The following is a 16423-nucleotide window of genomic DNA, read 5'->3' as shown; positions in this document are numbered from 1 at the left end:
GTATATTGTCGAATAACAAAAGGTTCATTATAAGATAAAACATATTCGTATATGTCTTTAGGCTGATTGAGCCCAACATAATCGATCCTGACTAATTTTGGTTAGAAGCTATAAAACAAGTTTAAGATTTGTGCAGGAATAGTGCATGACTTTCTTGTAAGAAGCATTTTGATTGGGAGATTGCAGGGCCCCAAAAGATTTGGCATGTTTCAACATCCATGGCTAAAAGCTAAGTGCATATAAGTGGAAAATAAACCAATAATGGTGATGCATTGACTAAAGGGGTCAACTAATGGAACCAAAAAAACATATTGCTAAAATTCTCTTTCTGTTTTTCCAGGAAATCCCATCCCAACCTTTTGCTTAAAGTAATGCAAAATTCAAACCTAACTATTTTGTCTCTTGGACTAGGCCATGTTGAAAAATGTTAAAAAAGGTCAAAAACTGAAGCTGTCAACTGACACAACCATAATACATCCCATTGCCATCTTTGCCATCCTCCCCAGCATTTTCCCACCAGTAACTTTCATCAAGATTCTAAAAGAGTTCAAAAAATCTCAAGCCAGTAGTTGAAAGACAGATGATTTTTCAAGAAAATAGAAGCTTTAAGTTAGTTATAGGCATTTTAGTGTTGAACATTTTGTGGGTGGGGGCTAAATCCCAGTGTAGTGATGGCTGTAATGCATTAGCTTCATTTTATGCATGGAATGGTTCAAATCTCACTTTCATATCGAATACTTTTTCAACCACCATCAAGAATATTCTTAGTTATAATCCTCAGATAACCAATCCAGATATTATTCAATTCAAAAGCAGAGTTAATGTTCCCTTCTCATGTAGCTGTATTGATGGGAAATTCATGGGACATCACTTTGGTGTGCAGGTCAAGACTAGAACTACCTATCCGAGAATCGCCCGGCTTTACTGTTCGAACCTTACAACAGTTGAAAAGTTGCAGGAGTCCAACAGATATGATCCTAACAATGTTCCTGCAAATTCAATAGTAAATGTTATTGTCAACTGCTCTTGTGGGAATAGTCATGTGTCAGAAGATTATGGACTGTTTATAACTTATCCTCTTCGCCCTAATGAGAATTTGGTTACTTTAGCGAATGATTTTAATCTACCACAGAAGTTGTTGGAAGACTATAATCCTGGAGCAAATTTCAACAGGGGTAGTGGTCTGGTTTTCATTCCTGGAAGAGGTAATTAATCTCTTTACAAGGCTTCTATACTCATGTTCTTTGCATATTTTAGGTACAATTAGTTGAATTCGGATGAGTTCTTATAGTAAGCTATGCAGAAGAATAAAAAGGGAACCATGCGCGCTGTCTATTGTACTGTAGTTTTTTTCCTCTTAAATCTCTATTTTTGTAATGTATTGCAGATCAAAATGGAACTTATCCACCACTAAGGACTTCTACAAGGTACTTGCCAACCCCTATGAGCAGCTGATTATTTCTCGAATGCTATGGTATTGGTGGTAGCTAATTGTGGTTTCTTGCTTTTCACAGCTCAAAAGGTTGGCCACATTTTACTGCTACAGTGGCATCTTTTTCAACTTATAAAGTCCGAGGTATCAAAATAGCTCTGAATGTGATTGTGATCTACTAAAAACTGTCATTGCCAGGAATCTCCGGTGGAGCAATAGCTGGCATATCAGTTGCAGCAGTTTTTGTAGTAGCCCTCTTAGCGGCTTGCCTGTATCATATCTGTTACAGAGGTGGGGAAAAGGAAAAAGATTCATTTCCTAGCTTGGAACCTTACAAAAATAGCAGTAATGAGCATCATCATGGTAATTTTTACGGGTTTTGAATCTGCTGATAAATACTTAATTACCCATCTCACTGTATGTCAAATAACTGTTTTTATCAAAGCAATGCGTAGTAAATCGTTAGAATAAGTTTATTACCAGCTACGGACCTTGTAATTTTCCTTAAATGACTCAGGTCCTGCAAATTTTGAGAATCCTTCAGAAATGAGTCCTCTTAACAAAGGCGCTTCTCCAGAAGCCCCAAGGATCGCGGTGGATAAATCTGTGGAATTTTCATATGATGAACTTGCTAATGCCTGTGACAACTTCAGCACAGCCTACAAGATTGGCCAAGGTGGTTTTGCATCTGTTTATTATGGAGAGTTAAGAGGCGAGGTTCGTTGTTATTCTGATTAGATTGAAATAATTAGCAATTATTTGGATGCTCAGATTGATCATCAACATAGTTCTAGCTGCTTTATTATGTTGCTATTACATTACATAATTGTCTTGACTCAACAGACTTTTCTTTTCCATAGTCAGTTAGTAATTCGGCCTATGTATATTCATGCTTCTGATCACCTTTGTCTCAATAAAATGCAGAAAGCTGCAATCAAGAAGATGGATATGCAAGCAACAAAAGAGTTCCTTGCAGAATTGAAAGTTTTAACACATGTTCATCACTTGAACTTGGTAAACTCATATTTCATTGTAACCGCTTTAACACCTTTTCTCAGTCTGCGGGAAAAAATCCTCATCATGGATGGTTAATTTACAAACTTTAGGCAATCTTTTAACTTGTTTGTAATGCAGTTTTCAAAAAATTGGAGGACATTTCCTCTTTTCAATAGATAAACTTCCTTTCTAAGATTTTGTTTAACTCAATATGCCAATCCATTCAATGGACTGAATGATGTTAGCTAGCTAGTTCGATACTTTTCCTTGTGAAAGTGAGGATTAGAGAATATGAGGTAATATTTTACATGTCGAAACCATTGTAGGTACGTTTGATAGGATATTGCGTTGAAGGATCCTTGTTCTTAGTATATGAATACATTGAAAATGGGAACCTAAGCCAACATTTGCGCGGTTTAGGTAAGTTCAGTCTTCGTTTCAAGAAAAATTCGTGTCAATCGAATTTTGGATCTCTCACAGTTCCATATCCATCTTGTACTATTCAGTTCCAGATAACGAACCACCATTGCCATGGTCTGCCAGAGTGCGAATTGCTCTGGATGCAGCTAGAGGCCTAGAGTACATCCACGAGCACACTGTTCCTGTTTACATCCATCGCGACATTAAATCAGCCAACATTTTGATCGACAAAAACTATCGTGCAAAGGTATGAGAGTGCCAATACTAGAGCTATGAAATCAAAAACCATGTGTAGTAATCTTTTGCCTTGTAGGTTGCTGACTTTGGACTCACAAAACTGATAGAAGCTGAAGGTGGTTCATTGCACACTCGTCTTGTTGGTACTTTTGGTTACATGGCCCCAGAGTAAGAATTTATTTCCCTATGGTATTAAGTATTATTTAGTACTTGTTCTATATCTCTGAACAAGATCAAATTATCAATTTCTACTTGCTTTATGTGCAGGTATGGTCAGTTTGGTGATGTTTCACCCAAAATTGATGTATATGCATTTGGGGTGGTGCTTTATGAATTAATATCTGCTAAACAAGCTATTGTCAGGGCTAGTGAAATTGCTACAGACTCAAAAGGACTTGTTGCATTGGTACCTTTGAATCATTTCTTCACTCACCAATTTAATTCTCACCTCTATACCTTAGGGTCGTTTGGTTGGGAAATTGTTATCCCGTGATAACTAATACCGGGATTAGTTATCCCGAGATGACCCGGGATAACTTATCCCACTATGAAATAAGTTATGCCATCACTATGGGAAAAATGGTGGGATAACTAATCCCTTCAACCAAACAAGGGATTTATTTTATCCTGGGATAATTTATCCCTTGGATTACTTATACCTCACACCAAACGACAAAAGTGTCTTAAACTTAACTGTTGATTGGCAACATTGTTTGCAGTTTGAGGATGTGCTCAATGGGGTTGATCCTAGAGAAGGGATATGCAAATTAGTAGATCCAAAACTTGGTGATGTTTACCCCCTGGATTCAGTCTGGAAGGTAATAAAAGAATACTTTTACAAGTGCATTAATGTTACGGGATTCATATAGCCGACTTCTACTAGTTTGAGATTGATATGTACTCACTCAGTAAATCGATTGATTGACATTAAGGGGAAAGGGGGGCCTATTTTTCGCGATAATGAAAGTAATTAGGTTGGTTTGATTTGGCAGGTGGCTCTTCTTGCCAAGACTTGCACACATGAAAATCCACAATTGAGGCCAAGTATGAGGTCAATAGTAGTGGCTTTAATGACAATATCATCCTCAAGTGCAGATTGGAACATTGGTGCATTTTATGAAAACCAGGGCCTTGCCCATCTCATGTCTGGAAGGTAACAAATTCCAATTGGAGTTATATTGTGTTACTCTTGACAAAGAAATTAGAGCCAGTGAGTTTACACTAGCTAGTAACACTTGTACATTTATTTGTATCTACCATATGACACACTTTGCTATATTTAGAATAGGTGGGGAGGGGGTGTTGGATATTTTTGCTCTTCTATTGCATGTCATTTTATGAACATAGACAAAGACACAAGTGTTCTCAGGTAGCTGTCAAAGGCTCCACGTCCTTATAAAGGATAGATGACAAACATGTGTGTAAAGCACGATATTTTGAGATCTACAGTAATATTTTTCCCATTATTATTATCAGTATCCTTAATATACTAGTAATTGGAAAGTAAACTGAAATTAATAAGACCATTCGAAAGGTAGTTTGGTATATAAAATATCTGGTGTTGACGCAATATGTGCAAACATGATATAAATGAACCGCCTAATACAAACAACTTTTCATCTCACTGATTTATATAATGTTGCTGACATATATGATGTTGGTGGCCTATATATATATATATATGATGTACTTCTTTTAATTTCTAGTTGAGTTCGGAGTTAAAAGAGATATTTTTTCAAGTTTAGAAATTAAAACGGATAATTTTTTTATCGGGGGCGCTTCAGCATGTTTGTGGCCTAAGGCCAAAATCAAACACAAGTCTTAAATTATTTTAAAAATATTTTTTAAAAATTTAGTCTAGTTTTTATCAATTTTACGTAATCAGTTTTTTTTCTAAGAATATATTTTTAATCAATAATATAACCAATGCATTGGATCTTTCTTGAGATATAGTACTCAGTATATATTAAAATTATAATAAGTCTTTACTTTTATGTGAAAAAAATATTTTTCTACAAATAATATGTAATAATTATTTTTTTAAAAGAAATTCTATAATCTATTATTGCTAAAAAATGAGGCCCCTTAAATTTGGGGTCTAAGGTTGTTGCCTATTTCTTCTTAGGGCAAAATTCAGAAATAACATACTTATTCCCTTAATTATGAGTTTCATAGCAACAATTTCATAATTACATAATATAACAAGTTGTATTTTGTATTTTTGCAAACTGTTGCTACAAAAATACAAATACATATGCTACAAAATGTAATTTGATAAAAGTGTTGCTATTTTTTGTAATTTAATACTTAAGTATGCTAAATTCAGATATAACATACTTATCCCCTTAATTATGAGTTTCATAGTAACAATTTCATAATTACATAATATAGCAAGTTCTATTTGGTATTTTTGCAAACTGTTGCTACAAAAATACAAACACATATGATTTTTGTTGCCCTTATGATCGATATGTATTTTGTATTTTTGCAAACTATTGCTACAAAAATATAAATACATACAAATACATATGCTACAAAATGTAATTTGATAAAAGTGTTGTTATTATTTGTAATTTAATACTTAAGTATGCTACTTTATGTATTTTTTCCTTCTTATAATGGTAGAGCCGCCTTTGCTTTTTATTTATGTACTAAAACAGACAGTTTGCCCAAAAATGGGCAAACTACAACTAACATCGTCTGTGAACGTTTGGGGAGGAAAAAAATGTTAATAGGGTTTGTCCAAAAGTGGGCAAACTATATTTTCATAATTTTTTTTTTAATAGTTTGCCCATTTGTTGGCAAACTATTTTTATTTGGACAAACTATGATTCTTCCATTGAGAGATAACTCATTAAACATCACACTGTTAATATTCCTGAACGTTTTGTCACTTTCAATTTTTGAGAAATGGTACAACTTTTTCACTTATAAAATATGTGTTGTTGTTCACTCCATTTTTATCTCATTCATCATAAGCAACATTCATTATTCGCAAAACACTTTTTTTTCACTGATAATTGTTTGTTTAAATTTCTTATAAGGAAAAAAATAATGAGTGACACCGTCATTGTCTATTCGACTCATGATCAACTATATCATTAGCTAATTTATTGTTGTTCACAATTTCTGTGAATTGAGTCAATGTAGAATTGTCTGAAAAGAGATAACACCTAAAAGACAATAAAATTATTATTTTTATAATTTAAACATGTTATAACAATCCTTAAAGAATAAAAAAATATATATAATGTCTTTACCTATCCATTAATTTAATTGGAGTGTGAAAGTATAAATTAGTCGGTTCTTGATTGCTCGATTTTTCAAACTCACAATTTTGAGAACTTCAATGCACATTGTGTTGATTTAGTGAAGGCAAATCGTCGTATTGGCTATCAAACCCTACTACTGTTTGTTGTTGAATACAATTGCTTTGCCAACCAAAACTAAAACTAGTGAAATATGTACTATTTCGAATATCAAATTCATTATCAGATAATATCGCTTACCAAGGCAACAAGCCCCTTCGATTCAGTTATAACGAGAAATAAGAGATATTATAGCTATATTCCAAATCAGCAAAAAAACTTTAGTAGATAAAAGTTGGAGTTTAATATCTATAAATAATCTCTATATATATATTTCTTTTCTTTTCTATATATTAAAAAGAGTGATTTCAACATGTCTCCTATTTGACATTAAATTCAAAGTTAAGGATATTAAGGTCTTTAAAAAAAATTATAAGCTAAGATTGAAAATCTTTTGTGCTTCTTTTGATGAACCTATCAAATTTTTTAAAATAAAATCCATTATTTTCTTATTATTTACAGATAATACCATTTACGAAATTTACCATAATGCCACTACAGGTGGGTCCCTAGCCTTGCATTCCTTTTCACAAGCGGGCCCTCTATCTATCATCTATTTTTTATTTTTATTTATCTTTTTTTTTTTTGAAAATATATAATTATTCTATAAAAATTGTATTTTTCATTGTATTTAGGATGAAGGTGAGTACCTACATGATACTTTTATTTAGGTTATGTATATATAAAATTGTTTGAAATATATTATATTAAAGTAAATTGATTAATAAGATAATAATTTATTGTAATAATTAATATGATAAATATAATTAAATACATTTTATTCTTTATTTACATTTCATGTCAAACATATAATTTGATTCTTCCTTATTTGTTTCAGTAAATACAAGTTTGCCTAATTTAAATTTTTAATGTAAAATTAATAAAGTTAATTTAGTAAAATAATTTTTTTAATAAATATTTTTTTAAAAATTCGTGCCAAGTCAATAGATACCAACAAAAAGAAACTAAAGAAAAATACGTAACAGGATTTTACTTATATAAGGTTAAACATAATTCGTGACGAAATAATAATAATTGGTTATTTTTGTATATGCAAATTATATTAGCTGTATTGAATTAAGCATACTACTCCTGCAAGTTAATTGATTTTTTAATTAAAACTTTGAGCATTAATTACATATTGGATTGTAGTTATTTTAATCACTTCAAACTAAAAGCAAAAATTTTAATATTTTATTTTAAAAAAATTTAATATATAAAATGTATTTTACTCATATAACTTATTTGATTAATTCAATATTTTTCTCGATTTATCTAAAACCTACTGAATTATGATTTCAACGAAATAAACCTAATAATTAGTGTTTTTTTATTTTTAGAAATTCACCAACATTCCTATATCACCCCTAATTAATTATCATAAGCCATTTATATATTAAAAATTAATATGAAAAAATAAAATAGATATTTATGACATGTATGCTTCAATCACAATTTTACTATATCATCTCTAATATCTTATTATAAGTCATTTATATATTGAAAAGTTAATAATATTCAATCCATGATTTTATTATATCATCCCTAATTAACTATTATAAGTCGTTTATGTATTAAAAAATTAATAATATTTATTAAAAAAGATAAAATAAATATTTATGACATGTCTGATTCGGCTGCTTCAATCATGATTTTGCTATATCACTTCTAAGTAATTATTATAAGTTATTTATGTATTAAAAATTAATAATATTTAATAAAAAAGGTAAAATAGATAGAAAAATGACAAATTAACTCTTGATGTTTTAAATTAACTTGACATCTTATATGAGATCCACTTAAATTTTTTCACGAGTATTTTTATAGTAATGTTGCTTTGTCACTTCTAATTAGTCGTTGTTAGTCATTTAAGACATCTATGAAGCATTGTGTCACTTAAATTTGAACAGAAAAAATATTATAAAGCATAATAATTAAAATTTTAAATTATCTAAAAAAATATAATTGGCTATCAATGACACAAAACTCTGGACAAGGAGAGTAACATATATTATTCAAAAATTACATAAAATGTATTATAAATTACAATAGTTAACAACTTAAAATATCTAAAAATAATTTAATTTGTTATATATTTCAAAAAAAATATATAAAAAAATTTATAAATCACAATAATTAACAACTTAAATTTTTTAAAAAATATAAAATATTCGGTTGACTCTCGAAGTTATATTAGTGTCACTTAATTATAATAGAAGAAAAGTATTATAAATCACAAAAATTTAAAACTTAAATTATTTTATAAATATAATTGACTATCAATATCACAAAAGTTTGGACAAGAAAAGTAATGTATATTGTTTAAAAATTAAATAAAAAATATTATAAATTATACTAGTTAATAACTTAAATTATCTAAATACATATTAAAAGTATGATTGATTATCCTAATTCTGTTTGTGTCATATAAATTGAGAAACAAATAGCATATATTGAACCTGTGCTAAATTCCGGATGAATTTTAGAATGTATATGCAATCTTCTTTTAAAAAAACTCTTGTTTAAATGTATCAAGATTGAAAAGACAAGTTTAATACAACACATCAAATAGTGTATAAGAAATAATATTAGTACAAGTAATACCAACATTACTAATACAAGCATTAATAATGTAAACATTACTAATACATTCTATTCAAAATTATTTTTATACACTCTAACAAATGACTCCTACGTTTCAATGAAAACAACATATACAAAAGCAAAATTCGATAAAACATTTATTGAAGTATGTTTTCTCTGTTCTCAAAGTTAAATAACTTAAATTAATATGATAGATGGTAACTTATAGTTTATTTTTATATATATATAATTTTCAAAACACTTAAAATTTAAATTTAAAATATTAAATTAATTTTAACTTCAAATAACAAGTTGACAAATAAAGAAAAAAAGAGAAATGAAAGCAAAGGATATTTATGTTGGCTTAGTGGGGGAATACAATACAATTTTAACCTATTAGTTACAACCCACATGTGATGTAATATGCAACGAGTAGATAACCATTTATCTTTTTCAACAATTATTCTCTATTTTATACAACAAATGTCAAATCTTATGTAGTAATTTTAATCTCATATTTTATACTTAATGTAACAAATTTCAGTAATATGATTAAAGATCTTAACTTCAAAATGCATAGAATTGTGTTATTTATATAAGTTATACATGATTATCTTGTGAAATAATTTGGCTCTTTCAAAAATACTATCAAGTAGTTAATATATTTTGTATATTTATGCTTTATAATTCACATTGACATCAAATCTAACTTATCGTACATAATTAAAATATCTTAATATTGGGTCCATGCTAACACAAGCTTGTGATCCCCTGAGCTCAATCGTATTGATGAAAACATTCTACTGCTCAAACTTCCTATTCTAACATAAATCTTAAAATTTAAAAATTGCAAATCACATATTCTATTATTGGGCCCGTGCTGACATATACCTTGCACTTCTACTATAGTATATATATATATTTCAATATGGAGTAATATTTATAAATTAGGTGATCGAGTAGTCCAATATGCATTTACCTAAGCTTCGAGAAACTTTACTAAGATGTGCTATTCACCCAACAATTGACAAAATATAGCACATGGTTAGACATGCTGATCACAAAGTCATATTCTGCCAAAAGAATAAACTACACTACAATGAAAATCAACACAATGTTTAAAGTAGTATTAGTAATATTCGATTATTACTGGGACCATAAACCACCTCAACTGCAAAAATATAAAAACGAGCAAAAGAGAAGAGAAGTGAGATAAATATATATAATTAATTAAAGTAGTCTAAAGAAGTAGGTGAACTAAAATCAAACCTGATCTCAATTTGAATCCTTCTTTTATTAAAAAAAAGATACTTTCTAGAAAAATAAGTAATTTTTTTACTTATTTAATAGTATGTAAATAAAAACATTTATATAGTATTATCTCAAGGCATGTTAGAGCTCTGTTCAACCTCCAATAAAAAATAGCATACAATAATTCTTTGTTGCATTTTCCTTCATATATAATGATGATTAATATGAATGCCCATTTCTTTCGTATTTGCATGGGACCTATTTACCTTTATTCACCTTCCTGCCCCAAATAACTCCATCAATTCCACCTTTTATGTCTCCATTCCTTTGTGTTGTGTGGGTCTCCTTTCAATTTCGTAGCTTAGCATGTAAATGTTTTTTAAATACTTTAAAGGGATAATTGCATTTTTGTCTTTTGATCTTTGTGATATTTTATAAAAACTAGTTTAGGTACACGCGCTTGTACGTCACTTTAATGAGTTCAAATATTATACTAAATAGATATTTGTGTAAATAATAAAGATGAATATAATAATTAGATTTAATATCTTTTGAGTACGTAAAGATGGAGAATTTATTTATTAAACCTAATTTTACCAAAAATATTTTTAAAAATCGATCGACATTTGCAACAAAACAATAAAATGATAAAGAAATCAAAATAATACAATTAAATCTAATCTTTACACACTATTTTTTTTTAAATCATCCAACATTCATCTACCACCTGTAAACAATAACAAAATAATACGATAATAGAGATATCAAAATAATACAACTAAACCTAACTTTTTACATAAAAAATTCCTCAAAGCCGACCAACATTGATCTATTACCTGTAAACTGCAACAAAATAATACGATAAAAGTGACATCAAAACAATACAATTAAACTTAAATTTTACATACAAAAATTTTTCAAAGCCAATCGAGATTCATTTACGAACTGTAAACTACCACAAAATAACAAACTAATAGAGATATTACGATAATACAATTAAACCTAACATTTACCTAAACAAAATTTTCAAAGCCGACCCACATTCATTTAGCATCTGTAAATTAAAATAAAATAATAAAGATATCAAAACAATACAATTAAACCTAACTTTTACACAAGAAATTCTTCAAAGCCAACCGACATTTATCTACGACCTGTAAACTATATAAAAAAAATAGTGATCACAATGATTCTATTTTGATCAAACTAATTCTTTTCTAAGCGAAAATTTTGACCCTAAAGAATGATTTTGAATGAAATAAAGAAGATATATATATACACACATATTGAATTCTATTATACTGACAAAAACAGTGAACAAGTTGAGGGTTAGAAAATCAAGCATCCACCAATCTAGACATGCAATCGAATCAAGTTAGATGAGCATCAATCATATTCTCCCAATAGACTAACTGCTTTGTTCTCTAGTTTAACATATATTTCAATAAATATAGAAGTATTTCCTTAATATAGTCCTATTTTAGAAGTATTTTTCTAATTGAACAGTAGAAAGAAAAATATTAATTAATTCTCCTGCCATATGTTTTAGGAGTCCCATATATTTTAGGAAGTTTAGTAGAAAGAAAAATATTAATTAATTCTCCTACTATATATTTTATAAATCCCATATATTTTAGGAAGTTTAGTTAATATAATAAAAAATAATTAAAATAATAAATTTTAAAAAATAGTGAAAAGACAGTTTTGTCTAAAGGATAATTTTTCAATGAAGGGCAAAAAGTTCAAATTACTTTTTTAAGAGTCTTTACACTTTTAATATATTATAGATTATAGATTATAGATGTACGCAGCTTTTAATTAATTACATATGTGTTTTTATCCTTTTACATAGAAAATGTCTTACCTTTAAATTATTTTAGAACCATGTTATCTTTAAATACTGAGTAATAATGCATTCAAGAGTGTAGTTTAGTGGTTAATGAAATGAGTTGAGAATCTGAGATTTCAGGTTTATATTCCGAGAGAGGCAAAAACATTAGATGGATTTAGTCGTACGAAAGCTAGATCAATCACCATGGTTTCTTAATAAAAAAATCGACTGTTGACGAATTTAATTTAGGATTCAAAAGTAGACAAAGTTAAAATTGCATATTTCACTAAATTTTATAGTTAACCATATATCACAACAACTAAAATAAATTTGCCAATAATATTTCAAGGCAAAAAACGTACTTCCCCAACCAACCTCCCATCCAACTTTCGAATGACGTATCATTTCAATTCATAACTAATTTTCAATTTATTTTTTCAGCTTTCAAGAGTTACCATCTCCAATATGTTGCTAATTTTTTTTAAGAGAAGTTCAAAAATATTTGGAAACAAAAAATATCCTGATTTATCTTCTTTTTCCTTTTCTTATCTAGTTGTAAAAATGACAAAAAATCTGAGACTTGTAGAGTGCTAAGTTAATGCATTGGTCGTTATCAATACATGTGAGGACGAATATATCATATTTAGATATGTGATGGAAAAGAAAGGATGGGGAAAGAAAAAGAGGAATTATGAATAATACTTTTTTGGATGCTAATTAAAGCTCAACATGTCTTCTCCTTCAAGGTGTCTCTTCATTTCAAGAATGAATTTATAAAATAAAAATAGAAAAAAACTAATTGGAAAAGATTCATTAATTCCATTGTTGTTTATGAGATAGGGCTAAAGGGGAAAGGTAATACAGAAGGATTAATTAGAGATGGAGTTGTCCAGTATTGAAAAGTGCTTTTCCTTCTTCTCTGTATTTTTTGTTTTTTTCACAAAATGCAAAAAAAAAAAAAAAAAAAAAAAGAAGCAGAAGAAGATAATATTATATTATAATTAAGTTGAAAAAAAGCAGTGGAAACATGATGCTAAAGACCATAATGATTTTGCTGACCTTGCATGTTTGTTGCTTAATCCCCAACTTCCCCTTGATTATTCAGAGTCAAGAATGTTTGTCTTAAACATAAAAGCAATTTTATCACACTATTTCTTATTCTAATTTTATTTATCACAGTTAACGGCAAACACGAAACAAGAAAGTATATGTTTGCATGGAAGAAAAGCATTTTTCACTTTTCGTATATTCATTTGATCCTACTTTTTGGGCCATAAAATTGAAGAAAATGACTTCTCTAATGAAAGAAGTATATGACGTTTTGTATTTCAATTCAAGTAACTTTTGAGCGAATTAATAACTCATTTTATTTATTAATTCAACTCATTTTAACCAACACTAATTCAATCCAATCCATTCATTTAACCCCTCCCAAAACGCATGCAAAATTATCAAATGCCAAAAATTATTTTTTAGATTTTAATTTTTTTTTCAATCAATAATGGGAACAACCAATTAAGAAAGTGATAATATTCCCGCGTACAAGTAGTGTAATATTTTGCTTAGAGAAAAAGGTACAATTATTTCAACTTTTCAATTTCGAGCGTTATCTTTATGACCAACCATGGCCACGGCTACTACACTGAATAAACGCGAGAGAATCGTGGAGAAGTCGGCTCATTTTTTATTTTATTTTTTTTAATTTATTTATTTATAATATAATAATAAAAATAAATAAAGAATAGTCAAATAATCTCCAACTGCCACACCGTTCGTTTACCAACAACAACAATTTACTAGCATGTGATATTCAAGCTCCAATTTTATTTTTTGATCACACCAATCCACTTTCAGCTTTTAATTTTATAGAAGATGATATTTGGCGTGTTAAATGGCAATATACGGCGAGCTGAATCAAAATAGATTAAAAAATAGAGTTATTTGTCAAAAATATTTGAGTTGAAATGAATTCAACTTATCAACTCTTACTTTTTTTTTTCACATGTTAACATACCAACTTGGATGAATCAAAATAAATAAAATTAATAAATAAACAGTTAGTAAAAACTCAAATTTCAACGAATTAGATGACTCAGGCTTTCGTGACTAATTTTGCCAAGCCAAGGTAATTCTATACTATTAATGAAATTTGAACATTCAACTATTAATGTGAAAGGAAATGATTAATCATCCAACCCAATTAGATGATTATTATTAAGAAAAAAAAATGCACTAACAACATAAACGATTACATTATTTTATTCTTTTTTTTTTTTTTTTATGAATGGAAAGGAGATGACATGTCGGCACGCCCAGGAAAACTCCAAAAATTTTGTCTCTGCCTTTATCATTATTTCGTTTACTAAACAAATTATAATGTGAGATAATACCGCCTACTTCTCACATTTATTCCAAATAAATAATAATTTTCTATAGCATTGATTCATTAAAAGTTTTACTGCTAGATTTTTGACCAAGTAGAGTTAGTCAAGTTTTTATTTGGCAGATAATTAATTTATTATATTCTAATACGGTTAAACTACTATGGAAAAAGTTAATATGGAGTAATTAATAGCATTGATTCATTAAAAAGTTTTACTGCTAGATATTTGACTAAGTAATACACCCTCTGTATCACTTTCGTTGATCCTCTCTTTAAAAATATTCTTTCAATAACATTTTTATTATTAAATGACTAAATAAGTTGTATATATTCAAATTTATATTTTCAAAGTATAATTATTAAAACTAATTTAATAAAATAGACCCTTAATAAATATTTTTTTAATGATGTGTCAAGTCTATAGGGGCAACTAATACAAAATATAGGGAGTAGTTAGTCAAGTTTTTATTTGGTAGAGTAATTAATTTATTCTATTTTAATAAGGTCAAACTACAATGAAAAAACTAATATGGAGTAATTAATATGTAGTTTACGGGAAGCCTTTTTTTTTCTTTTTTTCTTTTTTGGGAAGCATATTAAGTACACCAGAATAGAAGAAAGGAAAAAAACTTTATTGGATGTATCGAGTACAGGTATTTCAATCTTGAAATTTGGAAGTATGCTTGACCAAAACAAAAAAAACGACATATCACATATGCATCTTCTACATTCGCCATATAAATATACAATACATGCATAAGCTCTTATTTCAGGTTTTATATTAAAAAATATGGTAATTAAAAAAATGTACTTATTTATTCTCTTATTCAGTTAGATCATGCATCTAGCACTGCCATCAAAATCGCGTGTTTAAATAATAATTTTACACTTTCAAGAATGAAAAAGAATATAAAACTAAAAAAGGTAAATAATTAATGAAAGACTTCTTTTTTTCCAGGCTGCAAGCAAGGTAAAGTGGGACGAGAAGGAAGTTAGGGACAAATAGAAGAAAATTAAGGACCCACCAAGATCAAATATTGTACTTCTAGTATCAAAATTAGCAGTTCTAATAGTATGGGAAAAAAATAATCTCTTTACTATTGTTTTTATAAATGTATATTTAAACTCAATGATAAACAAAATACTAAATGTAACCATATATTGATATACAAGTAGAGGAAAGATGCTCTCTTAGTCCAATTTGAATTCACTTTTATTTATTATTTACTATTTAGAAAGTTAAACAACTTTTACTTTGATTACAACTTTTATTATTTCATGTATTTTTTAATAAAATCTAAATGCATTATGATATTTATGTAACAAATATTACGTTTATAATTACGCTAAATTCAATTACAAAGTGGCCTTCCAATCAAATCCTAATAATTAGCTCTCTTTTTTTCCATGTACTTGAAAAAAATATGTAGTTAAGTCTTCTTCTTTTTTTCACGAAAATAATAAAAGAGTTCATTAATATGTAATTTTCAAAACTTTAGGGGCTCAACTTAATATAATATAACAACGGGGCCCACGGCAAGGAGAGGTAGCCGTTATAACCCCACGTGGCCCTTTGCCGACAGCCAAAGTAAAGAAACTTCTCAATTTCACAACTCCTCAAAACAAAAAAAAATTAACTTCTCAATTTCACAACTAAAAAGAAATAAAAATAATTAGCTCCATTTATCTTCACTTATACATTATTTCAAGAATACACTTTTACTTTTAACATATCACAGTTATTTTTTCATTTAACTGTCAATCCATAGTCATATCAATCATTATTTTTAATAGACTTATTGTTATCTATATTTTGAGTTAGGATTTATTAAAAATAAATTTTTTATTTTATTTGAGATTATGTTATGGACGGTTTATATTTTTTTCTCTTCAAATTTTATTTTATAAAAATACAGTAAGTA

General features: G+C 28.4%; 1 protein-coding gene across 1 annotated transcript; it reads left to right on the top strand.

The window, feature by feature from the left end:
• The first annotated feature begins 309 nt into the window (after positions 1 to 309).
• Positions 310 to 4557, top strand: LOC107859623 (chitin elicitor receptor kinase 1). The gene is made up of 12 exons (XM_016704676.2): positions 310 to 1205; positions 1388 to 1427; positions 1515 to 1522; positions 1631 to 1795; positions 1950 to 2149; positions 2357 to 2446; positions 2755 to 2848; positions 2935 to 3095; positions 3162 to 3253; positions 3353 to 3491; positions 3805 to 3903; positions 4078 to 4557. Exons 1-12 carry the CDS (start codon positions 581 to 583, stop codon positions 4240 to 4242), a joined length of 1878 nt encoding a protein of 625 aa, XP_016560162.1. The 5' UTR covers positions 310 to 580; the 3' UTR covers positions 4243 to 4557.
• Positions 4558 to 16423: the final 11866 nt, after the last annotated feature.

This window comes from Capsicum annuum, chromosome 2 (genome assembly GCF_002878395.1).
Source record: "Capsicum annuum cultivar UCD-10X-F1 chromosome 2, UCD10Xv1.1, whole genome shotgun sequence".
Taxonomy (NCBI): Eukaryota; Viridiplantae; Streptophyta; class Magnoliopsida; order Solanales; family Solanaceae; genus Capsicum; species Capsicum annuum.
This window is presented reverse-complemented; position numbering and strand designations above follow the sequence as displayed.